The sequence below is a fragment of the Fusarium falciforme genome, chromosome 10 (assembly GCF_026873545.1).
Source record: "Fusarium falciforme chromosome 10, complete sequence".
NCBI classification, from domain to species: Eukaryota; Fungi; Ascomycota; class Sordariomycetes; order Hypocreales; family Nectriaceae; genus Fusarium; species Fusarium falciforme.
The window spans coordinates 230,856-245,957 of record NC_070553.1 but is presented as its reverse complement, the minus strand read 5'-3'; the positions used below and the strand labels follow the sequence as shown (position 1 = coordinate 245,957).

Below are 15,102 nucleotides of genomic sequence, written 5' to 3'. Positions count from 1 at the left end.
TGTAAGACAGAGTTACGACGACACCGAGCAGCACACCATGGCGCCAGAAGCCCTCCTCGAGACCAACAACGCAGACCTCTTTCCCAGAGGAGGATGGGACACTCACCATCACATCTTTGAGCGTATGTAGCAACTCCTTGTCAATCATTCGAGTAAGTAGTTCTAACTTTCATCAGCTCAGCTGTTTCCCTACAGTCCCACGCGCCACCTCACACCACCCGCCGCGACCATCAAAGCCTTCGAGAATTTCCGAGCAAGGCTAGGGATTACAAACTCAGTCCTCACCCATGGCCTGTCTTATGGTGACGACTGTACCTCGTTGAAAGCTTTCGTCACCAAACTGGGAAGACAGTCAACTTCCGGCGTAGGGGTGATCGAACCCGACGAGACCACCGACGATGAGATTCGAGATCTACAACAGGCCGGCATCCGTGGTCTCCGTGTCAATCTATACCCAAATGGAGCTATGGAAGATGTAGAGCTTCAGAAGAAAACGTTGCGTGCATATCTCCAGAGGATAATGAAATTGTCCCTCAATTGGAGTTTGACAATGACAACGATTCGAACTGAGTTCTGGGATGAATTGGAGCCATTTGTTCGCAGTGAAGTTGGGCCAACAGGCAGGCCGCTTATCACGGATCATTTTGGTCTTCTGAAGGCACCCAGTATGCTTTCCCCAGAACATCGGAACGATCCTACGAAGCAACCTGGCTTTGCAGCGATCATGCGGCTGGTCAGGGATGGGCTTCTGTTCGTCAAGCTCAGCGCACCATACCGCGTAAGTGAGCTGAGCCCACGCTACGATGACCTCAAGTTCCTTGTGCGAGCTTTTGTGGATGCCAACAAGCACCAAGTTCTCTGGGGAAGCGACTGGCCGCATACCCCAAGGATGAAAGTGCGCAGTCATGAGGAGGCTATGAAGGAGACTCCCTTCTTGGAGGTGGATGATGAGGCATGGCTTCGGACCTTGAGGGGGTGGCTGTCGGATGAGGAATGGGACTTGCTGATGGTTCAGAATCCACAAAACATCTTTGCTTCATAGATTATGTGTGTAACTAGCGATGGCGCATAGCTATGGGGAATGACTGTGTCGTGTTTGTTTACTTATCTAACATGCTTGCGATAAGCTTCGCCTTATAAATCTAGCTTGAATTACTATGTAGTGACAAAGACAAACCATAGTAATCAATGCCTCCTCACTTATCCTTTCGGATGGTCTTGATGAGCTCTCCCATAGCAGCCCCCTTCCTCAGTTCAGTAAACATCTGTTCATCTACCTCAGCTCTCGCCTGGCACAGCTCAGCAACGCGTTCGGCCAGTGACGGAGGCACAACAACAACGCCATCAGCATCTCCCACAAGTATATCTCCTGGGTTGACCCAGAGTTTGTCTTTGAATTGGAGAGGAACATTCACCAGAGAGGCTCTGGTGAAAGTGTTGGAGCCCAATATAGAATGGCCGCGTGCAAACACCTCGAGGCAATTAGTCGGCATGAACGAGTCTCAAGTGGCACACATACCGGAAACTTCATCTCCTTGTGTTCATTGATGTCTCTCATTCGGCCATCAATCACTACACCCTTGGCCCCTAGGAACTTTGCTCTAGTCGACATCAATCCACCCCAGCAAGCTGACGGCAGGTCTTTGGGCTGTTGGATGTACATGACACCACCGTCTTCGTTGTGGTCAACAAAGTGCTTGTCCAATGCTGGGGCAGCTCTGTCGCTTGACTCAACCATCTTCACAGTAACAGCCGGGCCAATGATGCGAGCTTGAGAGTCCGGAGAGAAGATGCGGATGCCATCCAAGAAACCCCCATAGGGATACTTCAATTTAACCAAGGCATCGCCAATCTGAGAAATGTAAGCCTTTCCTGCTGTCACACCAAACAGTTGGGATCACTGGGGCAGGGGCTTACATCGCAAGTTGTAAACCTGCGCAAGAGGTCGAGTGCTTTGGAGGGGGGCATTGCGAGCTACTGCAGGATGTGGAATCGAGCGACAAACAAAAGAGGGTGTGTCGATGAGGTGTAACTAGGGTCCATACATCTATCACTTGCTTTTTGCCGTGGCATCCTCGTGGAGCGGTAGCGAGGACGTCTCGTTCCCCCCTTCGGGTCTCTCCCACGGCAAAGGACAGCTCCGTACCGCCTTTTCCCCAACTACGGACTGCTCCGAAGCATCTGTGGCCAATCTCCCATTCCCCGCGTTCCGCATTGGCCCCATGACCCCATGGGGTCCTAGCCCGGGGCTAGACTCCAGTGCCAATTACGCCCCAGCCGATTGGCTGTCTGGGCTCTGCTTGCGGAACAATCCGTTGCCCCTACGGTGTGCCTCCAACTTCTCAACTTATCGGATCTTGGTCGCGTTGAACACAGAGTTGTCTCTTCATCACATTGGGCGGGCGATGGCGCTCGTACAACGGGGCCAGGAACATATTAAAGGCTCTTCGCTTTCTTCCTTGAGGCTATCCACCACCCTTGACAGTGTCTCCTCCATCCAAGCCTGACACATCACTATCCTTGCAGACTTTTCAGTTACTCTTATCGCAATGGCAAACACCAAGACCGACGTCAAGCTCAACAATCTCCATGGCTCGTCGGATCACATCGACGATGCTTTGCCACCCGTGGACAAGGAGACAATGACTGAAACAAAGAGCAACGAATTGGGTATGACTGAGGAGGAGTACAACGCAGCCGAGAAGAGTCTCGTTAGGAAACTGGACTATACTCTTGTGCCTATGGTCTGGCTGCTTTATCTGTTCAACTACCTTGATCGAAACAACATTGCGTACGTGGTTTGCAGATAAACAGTCTCCTCTTTACCAGTACTGACCTCTTATCTAGTCAGGCAAGACTCAGCAGCTTTGAGCAAGATCTCGGTCTCAAGGGGAATCAGTTCAATGTGGCCGTATCGATTCTGAACGTGGGCTACATGCTCATGCAGCTGCCAAGGTATGCTCAACAGGACAGACCTTGCCGAGAATTTAACTAACGCCAGGTCAGTAATATGCTCCTCACGCGTACCCGGCCGTCGATCTATATACCATTCTGGACAGCCCTGTGGTCTATCGTCTCCGCTGCTACCGCAGGCGCCGGCAACTACACGCACCTTATCGTCATACGATTCTTCCTGGGTATCGCAGAAGCCCCATTCTTCCCCGGCGCCATGTATCTCCTCAGCTGCTGGTATCCTCGTAAGGAACTTGCGCTCCGCACAGCGATTTTATATTCAGGTGTTCTCCTGGCAACAGCATTCTCAGGTCTCATTGCTGCTGGCGTCTTGTCAAACCTCGAAGGCGTCAGGGGAATTGCTGGATGGCAATGGCTCTTCATTATCGAAGGCGCCGGCAGCTTTGGTGCTGCTCTCATCGCTTTCATCTTCTTGCCTGATTTCCCCGGACAAAAGTCTGGGGCGGTTAAATGGCTCCTCACGGATGACGAGCAAAAGGTCGCAGTTGAGCGAATCCAGAGAGATCGTGTGTCTCTGCCCCAGGCTGATAACAGTGTCTGGAGCGGTCTGGCAATGGCTGCCAAGGATATCCGAACTTGGGTCTTTGTAAGTTCTTATGTGTCCGTTATTGTGTTTACGACAACTAATGGTCCTTGATAGGTCATCATGCTCACGGCCAACCACAGCGCCTACGGCTTTAACAGCTTCTTCCCTACCATCGTCAAAGGATTCAAACTCGGCGACAACACCCTGACGCTTGTGTTGACAGCTCCTCCATATCTTGTGGCTACCATCACGGCCTTTGCTACAGCTTGGTCTAGTGATCGTCGCAAGGATCGAGGCTACCATATTGCGGTGCCCCAGTTTGTTGCCTGCATTGGCTTCATCATCTCAGTCTCGACCCTCAACAACGCTGCACGATACACAGCCGCCTTTCTATACATATGCGGGTGCTTTTCTTCCAACGCAATGGTCTTCAGCTGGGCGAGCTCAACCCTTAACCAGACACCCGAGAAGCGAGCTTGCGCAACAGCCATCATCAATCTCTTGAGCCAGCTCGGTAATATCTGGAGTCCTTATTTCTTTCCATCGAGCGACGGGCCGCGTTATATCAAGGCCAACATCTTGATGATGGCCTTCTCCTTACTGTCTGTGGTGACTTGTGTGGTAATGAAAATCATGCTGAAGAAGGCGAATCGGAAGCTGAAGGAGACTGGAGACAACGTCAACTTGTTTACGCTATGATTCAACAACAAACATGATGATGTTGCCTGTGTAGTTATATATGAATAAGTTTATAACTAAGTTGCAGTGTTTTATTTTATCAGGGTTCATGCCATCATGTAGTGATATCACAGAAATTGGCTGATGGCGTCTTTTGGAGATGTCATTGACGACAATAACAATAAGATAGCAGAAGAGTCAATTACTGAGAAACATTGCAAAAATAAATTAAAAAAAATAGACAAAAAGTTACATTGAGAACAGGGAAACTGACTAACAGATACACGCCTGATCTCGCCCTTTCGCTACACTGCTAGTTTTACTGCGGTAGGATGAAGTTCTCAACACGAAACTTGTGATACCCTGAGCCAACAACCCTTGAGTTTTTTTTCACGCCAGGGAGGACTATCTCAGCCTGCGTATTTGGTGGAACGACGACCTTCAAATCAAAATGACTATTCTTGACCCTCCAATCCGTAACGATCTCTCCATATGGAGAAATCAGCCTGGCCTTGGCCATGTGAATACCGCCGCCAGGTACTGGCGCGATAATAATCTTCTTGTAGCCCGGCTCAGCTGGGGCAATACCTCCCACCACTTGATGTATCCAATCAGCGACAGAGCCAAACGCGTAATGGTTGAAGCTCGTCATCGTCCCTGAGTTCACACTGCCGTTGGCTAGGAGGCTATCCCATCGCTCCCACGTGGTCGTGCCGCCTTGAACAACCTGATACAGCCAGGAAGGGACCTTTTCCTGTAGGAGCATTCGATAAAATTCGGGAATCGAGTCAATGCTCTTGAGTGCAAACCCGAGCCTAGCTGTGGCGGCAAAGCCAGTGCCCACGAGATAGTTGTTGTCCTTGATCTTTCGGATGAGTGACTGAGCGGCGTTGGTACGCACTTTCTTGTCTTTGAGGAGGCCGAAATCAAGTGCCAAGGTATAAGCAGTCTGCGTTCGGTTCGCAAGATCACCATCTGGTACCCAGGTGGCTTCGAATGCCTCCCTGAGATCCCCATGTCGACGAGTATAATTCTTGGCCAAGTCCCGTTTTCCCAAAGCATGGGAGATGTGGGACATGATTTCCGTCATCTTGACCAAATATGCATCGGCCACAAGTCCACTGTGAGTAGTAGCATTCCCGGGGCTGTCTGCTGGTGACAGCGGGTCCAGCCAGTCTCCAAACTGGAACGGCTTTGGGTCCCAAAGGCCGTCTTGGTTGCGAGGAATGCCAACATCGATCCACGCCTGTGCCTGTGGCAGGTTTTCCGCCAGTAGAGCCTCATCCCCGAAGGCTGTGAAGGTGTTCCAAGGATTCCCCACGACCACATCTCCCCAGATTGCGGTTGGTAAGTAGCCTCCAAAATCGGTGGGGACGGAAGGCACATAGACGGGAGGTATCATCCGGTTTCCCTTCATTTCAGACCAAATGTCTTTGTGCCAGCCCTTCCAGAAACCCGCCGTATCAAAGAGATAGTTGGCAGTCGGGCCAAAAGCATGGGCATCTCCCGTCCATCCGAGTCGTTCATCCCGTTGAGGGCAGTCGGTTGGAATCGATAGGAAATTTCCCTTCATTGACCAACGGACATTAGAATGGAACTGATTCAAGAGGGGGTTGGAACACTCGAAAAAGCCTGTTTCTTCCAGATCCGTGTGAACAACCACGGCCACGATCGAGTTTTCGTCAAGGGGTGTCTCCTCGGGCCAACCGTCGACCTGGGCGTAACGGAAACCGTGGAATGTGAATTTAGGCTCCCACTGAATCGGACCATCGCCGCTAAGGATAAGCACATCGCGGGCTGCAGCCTGTCGTAGGGGTCTGAGAGCCAGTTCGTCGTTCTCAAGCACCTCTGCGTGGTGAAACGTGATGTTGGTATCCCTGGGGCCCGTCACGTTGACGCGCAGATGCCCAACCAGGTTTTGGCCAAAGTCAACAAGCGTTTTTCCCGAGGCCGACTTGAAGAAACTCTTCGGTTTGATGGTCTGGATGACACGGACTGGTGGCTGATCGGGGGCGGTGAGTTTTCCTTTCAAAGGCGGGAGCTCTCGAGTTCCTTCCCACCCGTCAGAGTCAAAACTGGCCGTGGACCAACCTTTCAAGGCTGAGGCTAAACGACCGTCGTACTCCTCACCATCGTATATCTCCGCTGAAACGAGAGGCCCGGTAGTCGACTTCCAAGTGTCGTCGGTTGGAACCCATTGTGTGGTGCCGTTCTTCAAGGTGACTTTGAGCAATGCCAAAGGCCCGATAACATCGCCATAGATATTGCGTTTGCCTCCACCAAATCCTAGTCGTCCTGCGTACCAACCCTCGCCAACAAGAGCGCCAATGGCATTGTGACCAGGCTGTAGTAGCTCCGTCACATTGTATGTGTCGTAGACATGGCGGTGATGGTAGGATTGCCAACCGGGAGCGAGAACATGATCCCCGACGCGTTTCCCGTTGATCTCTGCCTCGTAGATTCCCAAGGCTGTGATGTAAAGCCTTGCCGAGATAAGATCATCTGAGAGATCAAAATCCTTTCGAAAATACAGTGGTACTTTGGGCTTGTCTTTGTCAAACTCGTGGGTTGAGGTAATGGGCTTAGCGCGAGACCAGGTCTTATTGGAGATGCCTGTTTCGACACAAACCCAGTCAGACCAGGGAGTAGAAGTTTCGTTTCCATGCGCGCGGACGCGGACTGAAGCGGGTTCGGTTTCGTCAAGGGGAGGGCCAGGCCAAGGCACATAAAGAGACTGAGCGGAGACAGCGCTGTAGACTTCCGACTTCCCGTAGCGGTTGATTTCAATGTCATATGCGCTTTGCTCCCAGTCAGAAGCAACGCCTCCAAATCGCCATGAAACACGCGGCTGCGCCTCTGCAATGCCGAGGGCGGAACGATGATTCTCAAAAGAGACACGGGATATTTCCAATGCCATGATGACTACCGGATCTCAGCAGGTGAGTGTCACACCCAAGAGATGATGATAGTACACCAGGTTCGCACTACTCCAACACCCAATTTATATACGGTAGTCCATCTGGACATTGGCAGAGGTTGCGTTCTGCTCGGCCACAACTTCACCGTGACGTTGAGGGCTCTCTCGACATAGCATTAGCCCGAGACAGCGAGAGTCATTGAACTGGAAGTAACCTTCCACCGGAATGATCAACATCAATGGGAACGGTTACATCACTACCCCGCGTGCAAAGTGCGGAGACCCCAGGTTCACGAACGCTCGTCTTGCGGGGGCGTATTAAGCATGTCAAGGCGGGGCGGAGACACATCTAGACAGCGTACAGGAAGGGTCAGGTACAGTCCATCCGCGAATGAATAGAATGCTAGGGAGATGGACTATCTAAAAACCCTAACTTTATCTCAAAAATTTGTCCACAAGGGGGCTCGTTATAAGCATACCATTCGCCAACCTGTTTGTCAAACACAGAGTGGCTCCAGTGCAGGTGCCCCGGTGGCGATGAATGCTGTATTCATAGCCCGTATTTCGCTTGGGTCTTATGCCAAAGTACTTCGGATGTGATATCCCGAGGTCCTGGATAAATCACATGGGCTATCGGGCGACGAGATTTGCCGTGTTGCGTTGCCGTGATCACCAAACAGCCCTGGTCAGAGCCCATGTAGCTCCGCAAAGATAGACCGAGCCATGTTCAACATGGCACCACGAAATGCATCAACAATAGCCCTCGGTTCCCTTCTTTATTTTCGGTACACAGCAAAGGCGACATCAATTCGCGGCATACGAAAGCGTCGGCTGGAGATGGCGCGAGTTAGATCGGCGCTGCGCAACGAAAAGTACTCCAACGGGAAAAAAGGTCGGCAGTTGAAGAGTGACAGTCTGTGGGACATCAGACTAAAAGTGTCCAGCCCATACTACCGTGCGTTACTAATTCACGAGAACTCGGCTCATTGGGCACATAGAAGTTGCTATCCTGAAAAGCAAGTGGTTTTTGTTGGGCGTAGAGAGGCTTGTTTTCTCTAAGTTTGACTGTACCCGCTTGCACCTTTTGTAGTTGCTGTGGCTGGCTAAGAATGTGGCTAAGCTATGTACGCCACAAATGACGTCAACATATCCCTTGAATCTTCCGGGATGCAGAAACGATGAGACCCACCAGACGGCGCTGCTGCACATAGGTAGGATGAGGGATCAGGGGTTGCCCAAAGGGAAACTAGATGTTCATTGGCATTTTGATCAGCCCTGGACATTAGCTTCGAGGGAAAATATCTTGCAATCCCATAATATCGAGTGAACGACAACAAGAAATACGCTTGCAGTCGGTGAAGTCACTCAACAACATGAGAGAGCACCCTTCCCTATCGAGATATATGACTTCCCAAGTCTGGGAAACTCTTGGAGACGTTTGGCTTCGGTGCTCTATGCATCAAGAGTTTTAAGATATCCTGCTTTGACATTTGGTAGATTTACTTTTCGCGGAGAGCATGTGAACATCCCTAGGTATCTAGGGTAGGGCCTCATTCCTACTTACCTCACATCTCACGACGCCTATGGGACTAAAATTGTTCTAAACATTCTATAGAGCCTCTATGGCTAAAAATTGGATTTAGTCAAGTTGGAAGGGTTTTCGCTTCCTTCTCTTACTCTATCACCGTTCAGCATAAGAGGGGGGCGCATACCAATTGACAGAGAGGAGTGGCAGATGTTTTGAATCATGGACTCAGTCCAACCGCAAACCCTGCATACATAAAGTCGAAAGAAGCCCATTAGATTGTGAGGCATTTCACATTCATTCTTATATGAAAAATCCATGCCATTGATTGTTAGCATCAACAACTGTCTATGTTTGCTTGTTGCTGGACTTGGCTTTGCCTCTCCGCGTCTTGGGATGGCGACTTGGTCTTTTCCCAACTTCATGTACCGAAAAGTAGTCCAGTTCTAGCATTCAACTTCTCATACCTCCTATGGTTCCATCGATACTTGTTGTGGCTTTTGGCCTGTCTTGGCCACCTGTGGGTCAAGACAACCTCAGCCGCAGAGACGCATCGAGATGCCTGCATGTCTCAGGCATGTGCTAAGACGTGCCGTTCCCCGCGTTCGTTCTGGGCCTCATGTCTATTGTTCACGTTAGACTAGGACAAGATATTGGTTTTGCATTATGTACCTTATCGAGAGGGGTTGGAGGCCGCATCATTGGCGATCGCGTTGCCGCGTAGATAATGGATGTCTGGTCTATGACTGAATGAGCCTAGCAGGGTTCGATAGTGTCTCTGGCCCATAATATCGAAGGCCTTGCGCCAATCAGCATGCAGAACGCATGGCTAAATTAGGCATGGAGCGTGAGACCAGAGCCTACGAAACTAGCCACATACCACATGTCTCCATCAGCCCAGCCAGCCTTCAATCCTGTCATGGATAGATGGTTCATCGGCATCTGGATGCAAAAGGCAATGAGGCGTTGCTTCATGGCAGCTGAGAAGGTGCCGGTATGTGATCACAAGCCTTTCAGGTCTCCTCACTGAGACATCTCTCTGTCGGAATGTTCACTTCGGTCAACAAGTTAGTTCATCACGTTGAGGTTATCTTGCGGGTAGCTTGGATAGCGACTATTAAGGAGGCGACTATATAGTCTTGCCCTGGCCGTTGATATGAAATAACCACAACAAGACAAGACTATCTAGTACTTCCGACTTCTCCTCTCATCGTCTTTTGCCAGTGCACACAACTTCTCATCTCTTGCTTTACACCATGGCTTCCTCCACAGACGTCACGGTGGTAGGAGAGCATCTCGAGTCCAAGTCATTCAAGTACATGTGGTCTCGCTATGTTCAAAAGCTCACACTGAACTATGACTTGAAGGTTACCAAGGCTGCTGCCATCGATTCCAACCTCCCTATCGATATCACCGGAAATGAATCTGTTGCTGAACTACAGAAGGCAACAGCGGAAGTGACAGGGGTCGGTTTCGTGCCCAAGGAGCGGGGCAAGCTCGACATTGGCATTGTTGGTGCTGGCGTCGCTGGACTTTTCTCTGCCATGGTCTTTGACTGGTTGAACGAGCATCCCGAGTTGAAAGGAAAGCTCACAATCAACTACGACATCCTGGAGGCTGCAGGGGAGGAAAGACTGGGTGGTCGTCTTTACACGCACAAGTTCTCCGAGGGAGACCCGGCGAAAACGCACGATTATTACGATGTCGGTGCGATGCGCTTCCCCAACAATGACATCATGAAAAGGTATGACGTTCAATCCGATTCTATAATTTCACTTAACTAACTTCAACCGCCTTGTAGAACGTTTCAGCTCTTCAACTTCATTGGGCTGCATCAGGGTAAGGGTGGTATCATCCCTTACTATCTTGATGATGAAGAAGGTGTTTGCCCTTCCTACTTCAACGACGTGCGACACGTGGGCAATGCCTGGAGCAAGGGTATCGCAGATCCCTTCCGGATCAACAGCGGGCTCCCAGAAGGTGGAAAGATCCCCCAGGAGTACGTGAAACTCGAGTTCCCAACCTCAAGGTACACAGCTAACTAGCTTTTAGATTCTTGGCACAGGACCCGTCAAAGCTCGTATCCAAGGCCCTCGCCCCCTTCATCGAAGATATCCAAAAGCAGTTCGATGAGGCCTTGAAGGAGGTCAGAGGGGGGACTATCGAGGGAGAGGCTTCCAAGGAGCTTTGGAAGCGGCTCATGGCGGCAGACCACCTAAGCACTCGGCAGTATCTGGCTTCGTGAGTATACTCCACATCACCACGGTTGTGAGTACATATCTAAGGCGTGTCCAGCGATCAAAACCCAGAGAACCAAGAGGGCAGAAAGTTCAACTACAACACGATTGAATGGCTAGAGACAGCAACGTAGTAAGTTCATCCAAAGTGCAGACTGAGAACCATTCACTGACCCGACTAGTGGAACTGGGTGGTATGATCAAGCGCTAAGCGAATGCGTCCTCGAAGAACTCGACTTCGGAACTCCTGCACAAGAGAAGGCCCCAGGAGTCCAGTGGTGGTGGTGCATCGACGGAGGTGCCCAGAGAGTGGCCAAACTGATGGCAGAGAAGATCAAGCAACCAGTTCAATTCAACAACCAGGTCGAGGCCATCAATGCCAATGTCGAGAAGCGAGAAAACCCCAAGGACTACGTGCCGATGACACTTGCCATCAACAACAAGGGGAAGAAGACACAGAAGGACTACTTCGCCGTGTTCAACAGCACCACTCTTGGTGCCCTCCAGCGCATGGACCTCAAGGATGCCGGGCTTCTTTGGGGTACAAAGCAAGCCATTCGATCTCTTGGCTACGGCGCTTCCTGCAAGGTCGCCATCAAGTTCAAGACTGCTTGGTGGCAGCAAGGCGATCTCAAAATCAAGAAGGGAGGCATTGCTCGAACCGATCTCCCCCTTCGAGTCTGCGTCTATCCTTCCTACAACATTGAATTGCTGGAGGGCAAGGATTGGGACCCCAACAAACCCGCCGTGCTGTTGTGTTCATACACCTGGGGACAGGATGCCCAACGCATCGGCTCGCTGATCTCCAACAACACCCCCGAAAATGAGGAACAGCTCATCAAAGTTCTGCTCCACGATCTTGCCCTGATGCACGTCCCAGAAAAGTCCAAATATGAGGGTCTTTTGCAGAAACTCAAGGATCAGTACATGGATCACCACGCATACGACTGGTACAGAGACCAGAATATGTCAGGAGCCTTTGCCTACTTTGGGCCTGGACAGTTTTCCAACATGTGGCAGGAAATTATCAAGCCAAACGCGTTTGGTCAACTCTACATGGTTGGCGAAGCAGCGTCATCTCACCACGCCTGGATTGTCGGAGCCCTGGAGAGTGTCATTCGCGCCGTTTACGTCATGTTTGAAGGACTCAGCAAGAACGACCCCGAATGCCAGGCCTACAAAGACGCCATGTATTGGCTGAGCCATGTGCCCAAGGAAGGGGACTCAACCTATGACCCCAATGACCACCCGCACAAGCCAAAGCCGGGCGACATGCCCAAGGGCAAGCCTTTCTACCCCCTGCCTGAAGAGATGCCTGATCGCCAGATTGGTGTGGACCTCGACAAGGAACTGACCCAAGACCCGAAGGAGAGTCTCAAGACGGACAAGGAGTTGACCCATTCTGCCGCTCTTGTCGCACTTTGCGTTATTGAAAGTTACGTTGAATTGTTTTATGGACCTTCAAAGTCAGACTGAGTTAAGTTAGCTTGAGTGGGAATGATAAGTTGACAGATTGAAACTTCTTAAACCTGGCCCGCTTTCTTGACGTCTGGTTGAGCGAGTGACTAGTCATCAAGGGAATCTGGGCATCCGTGTTACGTATGTTATTTGCTGGGTAAAGACATTAAGGTGCCACTCATGCGCTATTAAGATATCTTTCAAACTATACCCATCTCCCGATGTTGGAACAGTGTCAATTAAGCTTTCCGAAGGTTGAGCACGTTATTACGTTTATGCGTGGGGGTGCAAAGGGAAGCCTTTGTTAGAGATTACCATTCTTCGTTATCCACCACACGGTGGTATTCTGTTAAGCAATGATTTAAAGCTAGAGAGAAGGAGCTTAGTCTCGCCTGTGCCAACCCTGATGGCCACAGTTGGAGGAACGGAGTATCGGTTTAATGGCATATCCGCCTCACCCTTGTCACTAGATGGGTCAGTTGCAAGAGGCTTGAGCGGCTTTCCTATGCTCGTCCGTTCAATCGCGAAAGCGAGCCAAGATTTCCGGAAGATCGGCATTTCCCCTCCAATATTAGCCTCCGAGCAAAAGGTTCACCACGGTCCGCGTGAAAGCTCCTCTGCGACGGGTGGACTACCGCCGTCGGAGAAGGGCTGAACCGGCGGCGGCATGGTAAGCCCCGCTGGTTGTGGTCACTATTTAATCTGCAATCTCGCAGCACTCTGAAACCCAATCATCTCTCTGGCAGAAGCTCATTTCTCCTTTATCCGGCGTTTCAACATGGTCCCAAATCCAAACGACGAGGGTGTCGGCCCTGACTCGGACCAAAAGATCAACGTTTCCGCAATGGCAATCAATGAGGACTCAGAGCCACAAGAAGAAAGGCTCCCCGGCGTTGTTCACATGGAGGCCTTCAAGGACCAGATCACCACTGCCGAACGATACATGCTGTTCTCAAGCATGTTCGTGGTCGGATTCGCCTTCGGCCTCGACGCTCTTGTCCGCTCTACTTACCAAGGATACGCAACCTCGAGCTATTCCCAGCATTCACTGCTTTCGACAATCAACGTCATCCGTGGAGTCATCGCCGCTGCAGCTCAGCCCTGGCTGCCAAGCTATCCGAGCTGATTGGCCGATTGCCGCTGTTCCTGATCGTCGCCTTGTTCTATGTTGTTGGCACCGTTGTCGAAACCTGCGCTACACAAGTACAACACTTTGCTGCCGGAGCTCTCTTGTACCAGATCGGGTACACATGCACACTTCTAGTGCTCGAAATCATCATTGCCGATATCACCTCGATTCGAAGCCGAGTCATTTTCGTGTTGCTTCCCAATACGCCTTATATCATCAACACTTGGATCAGTGGCAACGTTACTTCAGCCGTGCTTGGGATAACCACCTGGAAATGGGGCATTGGCATGCGGTGCATCATATACCCTGTCTGCTTGATCCCTTTTGTTACAATCATGGCCATCGTCGGACGGCGCGCTTCGAAAGCCATTCCTCACGAGATAGAATACACGCCATCGAATGGAAACACTAGACTACAGATGTTCGCAGATGTCTTCCAGAAACTCGACGTTGTAGGAGTCTTTCTGCTTACAGCTACTCTGTCTCTCACTCTCATCCCCCTCACCCTGGCGGGAGGAGAATCGAAGAAGTGGCAGACCGCCGGCATCATCACCCCCTTGGTCCTAGGCCTTCTCATGATTCCTGTTTTCGCTGTCTGGGAAAGAACTACGGCCCATCCGATGATGCCTAAGTACCTCCTCCGAGAACGGGGTGTCTGGGCAGCGCTTTGTGTCGCTATCTTCATGTCTTTCTCTTGGTGCACGCAGTCCGACTTTCTATACACAGTTTTGACCGTGGGATTTGATTTCAACATTGCCGATTCGACCCGCATCGCCTCCGTGTATAGCTTCTGCACTATCGTTGGAGGACTGTCCCTCGGCTTGATCATCAAAAAGATCCGACGCCTCAAGCCCTTCATTATCGGCGGCATTAGCCTCTGGCTTATTGCGTATGGTCTGCTGTTCCACTACCGTGGAGGCACTGATACAAGCGCCAAGGCAGGTGTGATTGCAGGCCAAGTCTTGCTAGGATTGACTGGCGGCTTCTTCTCGTATCCCAATGTGGCGGCTGCCCAGGCTCTCGCCAAAAACGAGGACATTGCAGTTATTACTAGCATTATGCTAACAATGAACAATGTTGGAGTGGCTCTTGGTAACGCGGTCTCGGGCGCCATTTGGACACAGACCTTATATAACCGACTTCAAAGGGATCTGGCCCCGAATTTTGAACTTGCCCAGCAAGTCTATGCCGCGCCATTGTACGTCGTGCCTGAATATCCCGTTGGAACCCCCGAACGAACCGCTATCATCGAGAGCTATCGATATGTTCAACGCCTTTTGATGATTGCGGGTATGTGTCTTGTGATCCCAATGCTCGCATTTGCGATGTGTTTGCGGGATACCCGGCTACCAAAGCCGAAGAAACCTCAGCAATAGATGCGGTTTCTCCGTGACTCTGCTCTCGTCAGCGAAAGATGAACTAAACCAAGACGGCGTCTGTTAATGCCATAAGATAGATTCTGCATGACAACTGTCCCACCGCTGGTCTTGATCGATGGGGAAATCGGGGTGATAGCCTTTACGGCATTACATTGGCCTGCCTCTAATTTATCCAGTTCCTCTAGAACTATTCAATTGCTAGTTTGGCTGAAAGCGAACTTGTCTCCAGAAATAATAGACATCTCCATGGCCCTCCCCAGTCTTTACTACTTGAACTGTG

The 15,102-nt window shown here is 50.8% G+C and overlaps 5 protein-coding genes and 1 pseudogene across 6 annotated transcripts, besides 1 other annotated feature; 4 read left to right on the top strand and 2 right to left on the bottom strand.

Annotated features, from left to right (window-relative positions):
- Window positions 1-37: 37 nt before the first annotated feature.
- Window positions 38-1,042, top strand: NCS54_01202000 (Amidohydro-rel domain-containing protein; the record flags this gene model as incomplete). Its single annotated transcript, XM_053157272.1, has 2 exons — window positions 38-122; window positions 177-1,042. 2 exons carry the CDS (start codon window positions 38-40, stop codon window positions 1,040-1,042), a joined length of 951 nt encoding a protein of 316 aa, XP_053013247.1.
- Window positions 1,043-1,196: 154 nt separating this feature from the next.
- NCS54_01201900 (Hypothetical protein) lies at window positions 1,197-1,968 on the bottom strand (the record flags this gene model as incomplete). The annotated part of the gene is made up of 3 exons (XM_053157271.1): window positions 1,197-1,472; window positions 1,520-1,852; window positions 1,918-1,968. 3 exons carry the CDS (start codon window positions 1,966-1,968, stop codon window positions 1,197-1,199), a joined length of 660 nt encoding a protein of 219 aa, XP_053013246.1.
- Window positions 1,969-2,528: 560 nt separating this feature from the next.
- On the top strand, window positions 2,529-4,198 carry NCS54_01201800 (annotated as a pseudogene). Its single transcript has 4 exons — window positions 2,529-2,791; window positions 2,848-2,955; window positions 3,007-3,559; window positions 3,614-4,198.
- Window positions 2,529-4,198: a sequence feature.
- Window positions 4,199-4,496: 298 nt separating this feature from the next.
- NCS54_01201700 (Alpha-L-rhamnosidase) lies at window positions 4,497-7,094 on the bottom strand (the record flags this gene model as incomplete). The annotated part of the gene is made up of 1 exon (XM_053157270.1): window positions 4,497-7,094. The coding sequence occupies one exon, from the start codon at window positions 7,092-7,094 to the stop codon at window positions 4,497-4,499; it is 2,598 nt and encodes an 865-aa protein (XP_053013245.1).
- A 2,781-nt stretch (window positions 7,095-9,875) lies between these two features.
- Window positions 9,876-12,332, top strand: NCS54_01201600 (Amino-oxidase domain-containing protein; the record flags this gene model as incomplete). The annotated part of the gene is made up of 5 exons (XM_053157269.1): window positions 9,876-10,363; window positions 10,421-10,618; window positions 10,672-10,860; window positions 10,915-10,986; window positions 11,039-12,332. The coding sequence occupies 5 exons, from the start codon at window positions 9,876-9,878 to the stop codon at window positions 12,330-12,332; spliced, it is 2,241 nt and encodes a 746-aa protein (XP_053013244.1).
- A 760-nt stretch (window positions 12,333-13,092) lies between these two features.
- On the top strand, window positions 13,093-14,819 carry NCS54_01201500 (Hypothetical protein; the record flags this gene model as incomplete). The annotated part of the gene is made up of 2 exons (XM_053157268.1): window positions 13,093-13,274; window positions 13,331-14,819. 2 exons carry the CDS (start codon window positions 13,093-13,095, stop codon window positions 14,817-14,819), a joined length of 1,671 nt encoding a protein of 556 aa, XP_053013243.1.
- Between the last annotated feature and the right edge of the window lie 283 nt (window positions 14,820-15,102).